The sequence below is a fragment of the Cyrtonyx montezumae genome, unplaced genomic scaffold, assembly GCF_038088225.1.
Source record: "Cyrtonyx montezumae isolate F1298 unplaced genomic scaffold, pur_monq_1.0 scaffold_10, whole genome shotgun sequence".
Taxonomy (NCBI): Eukaryota; Metazoa; Chordata; class Aves; order Galliformes; family Odontophoridae; genus Cyrtonyx; species Cyrtonyx montezumae.
Window position 1 is genome coordinate 51,627,121 of NW_027071826.1, and position 2,889 is coordinate 51,630,009.

The 2,889-nt window shown below is 42.3% G+C and overlaps 1 protein-coding gene across 1 annotated transcript; it reads left to right on the forward strand.

The window, feature by feature from the left end:
- The first annotated feature begins 1,206 nt into the window (after positions 1–1,206).
- Positions 1,207–1,824, forward strand: LOC136055494 (olfactory receptor 5J3-like). The gene has a single exon (XM_065747283.1). The coding sequence runs from the start codon at positions 1,207–1,209 to the stop codon at positions 1,822–1,824; it is 618 nt and encodes a 205-aa protein (XP_065603355.1).
- Positions 1,825–2,889: the final 1,065 nt, after the last annotated feature.

The following is a 2,889-nucleotide window of genomic DNA, read 5'->3' on the forward strand; positions in this document are numbered from 1 at the left end:
GAAAAAAAAATTATTTGTATTTCACACACAGAGACCTCTAAAGCTTCTTTCTTTTTTGCTGTTTTTAGGATATCAGCTTTCATGTCAGCAAGGTGGTCAGGTTAGCTTAAACCATTATGCTCAACAGTTGTACAGAAAAATAGGAATTTTCTCTGTTACGGAACTTTAGAATTCTCCATTAAACACAGTCAAGCTAAACATCTCAGCTGCTTTTTTAGTTAATGGAAGAAGATGGGACTCCCCAGAGGGTAATTCAACCTATTGGTAGGCTTCTAGCCCGCTCACTCCCTTCACAACAGGGTGAAATAAACAGGATGACTCGTTGCCTCTACTGCTGTTTAATCTTGCATGGATTGCAGGAGCACCCTTGCTGACTTGAATGTCTGGATTACATTTAGACATGGAAATGAAAATGGAAATTGTCTGTTACCTGAGTCTCCTCTGATTCAACAACAGACCCAGATATCTAAAAATGTAAGTTATTTATCTATTTTGTGTGAATAGTTTCCAAATAAAATATAGTTTGTGTCTTGGGAAGGGAACCACCCAATTATGTGCTCTGCTTCACGGAGCAGCTTGGGAACTGCATCAGTTTATCATAAAAGAGACCCAAACCTGCCCCTTTCCCACTCCCTTTGTTAGCATTTTAAATAGTTGTGTAGTCTGGCTGCCTCTCCTAGTGACTGAAAAGGAAAAGTCTCTTCCATAGACTAAAGAGACACCCACTGGTTTTAGTGAGAAGCTTCTCCTCCAGATGAAATATACTCCGGTGAGTTTAATTCTTTCCTGGTGAATAGATAATATGCAATGCTTAGCTGAAAAGACGAAGGAAGTTGCAGAACTCATTCAGCATTTACCATATGTGTTTCTGAAGCCACTGCTGATACACCTGCACATCAAAATTAGCATCACCAAAGTAGCTGTGTTGTTGCAGATGCACGCAGCTGTCCCTCAAAGAAAGATCACTGGGCACCTCACTATTATTTTCCTCCTTGAGGATGCTCCCAATTCTGAAAATATTATCAACGTTTTTGAGGATGCTTTAAGGAATCATAGCTGAACTAAAGGGAAGCAAGGTCCAGATACGTAATCTCAGCCTCTGTGCTACTTAATGGTAGCACTACTCATGAATAATGTTTCTTTCTCTCTTAGCTATATGGTCATCACACACCTCATCTCAGCAGGTAAACTGTTACAGAGGAGAGGATGACTGTAATCAATCACACCACAGTCACCTACTTCATCCGCTTGGGACTGACGGATTGCCCGAAACTACAGCACCCTCTCTTTGTGATGATTCTGCTAATCTATGTCATCACCCTGCTGGGCAACCTCGGCATGATCAGCTTGATCACAGTTGACTTCCAGCTGCAAACACCCATGTATTTCTTCCTCCTTAATTTGTCCATTGTGGATCTCTGCTATTCTTCTGTTTTTATTCCGAGGATGCTGGTAAACATCTTAGTGGAGATTAAGACTATTTCTTACTCAGAATGTCTTGCCCAGCATTTTTCATTTGTTCTGTTTGCGACCACAGAAGGATTTCTGCTGGCTGCGATGGCTTATGACCGCTACATTGCTATATGCAACCCACTGCTTTATACCTCTCTTATGGCCAGGAGAGTCTGTGTTTGCTTGGTGACTGGGTCATATTTAGGTGGACTCTGTAACTCCTTGGTACATACTTGTGGCTTACTGAAATTGTCCTTCTGTGGCCCTAACACCATCAATCACTTTTTTTGTGACACAAACCCACTGCTACAACTCACTTGCTCTGATAACCATCTCAATGAACTGGTTTATGAATTTTATTTCAACATTTAAATTTTGAATGAACATTTAATGATTAACATTTAATGAACAACAATGAACATTTAAAAATTGACTATGTGTTTATGTGGTCTCCAATATTGACTTTTTCTGAATAATCCCTTAAAAATCAAAATGAAATCACACTGGACAGACCCAAGAGAAAGTGAAGCCACGTGCTGGTGTCTATGGCTTTCTGTAGAGCATCCTTTACCTCCTTGTTCCTCCAGCTGTAGATGAGGGGGTTCAGCACAGGGATCACCACAGTGTAGAACAACGACGCAATTTTGTCTGTGTCCAGAGAGAAACTGCTGACTGGTTGCAAATACATGAAGACAACGGTTCCGTGGAACAAGGAGACAGCCACCAGGTGAGAGGTGCAGGTGGAAAAGGCCTTGTATTTCTTCTCAGTGGAGCGGAACCTCAGCACAGTCAGAATAATGAAAATATACGAGATGAGGATGGCAATGATGCTGCTCATCAGAAAAAAGCTGCCGGTAATGAAAACCAGCAGCTCATTGAGGGCGATACTGGAAGAAGAAATCTGGAAGAGCGGGCTGTTATCACAGAAGAAATGCTTCACCACATTTGAAGAGCAAAAGATAGTTTCAGCAATATATTCAGTAATAATACTCAAGATATTGAGTGTGGGGATGAATAACTCCCAAGGATGGTACTTCACAAAGAAATAGTAGAGATGATAGTATATTTTGAGTAGTTCTATATAGATAGGATACAAATAAAACAAAAGAGAAGATGGCTCACCTTCAGGATGTCAAGGCTCGCAGGGGACTCCACGTGGGAGGGATCTCCAAGAAGAGATCCTTCCCTGGTGGTGGTCAGCCCTTAAGTGGGGTTTGGGAGAGGTGGAGCCAGGCTCCACCCCTTCCAATCACACAGGTATATCACCTTCACCTGAGGCCCCATGGCTGACTCAGTGCTCACCTCAGGTAACCAATCAGTGGTTCAGGTCGTGACTCAGCAGTTCCCATACACTCCACCCCTTCACAACGTGAACCACTGATCAAGTAACCGTAAGGTGAGCTCCCCTTGATACAGAGACCCAATACATCACGACGC

What these genes read in the sequence shown, in the direction of transcription:
- LOC136055494 (XM_065747283.1), top strand. Translation starts at nt 1,207, where the DNA reads ATGACTGTAATCAATCACACCACAGTCACCTACTTCATCCGCTTGGGA.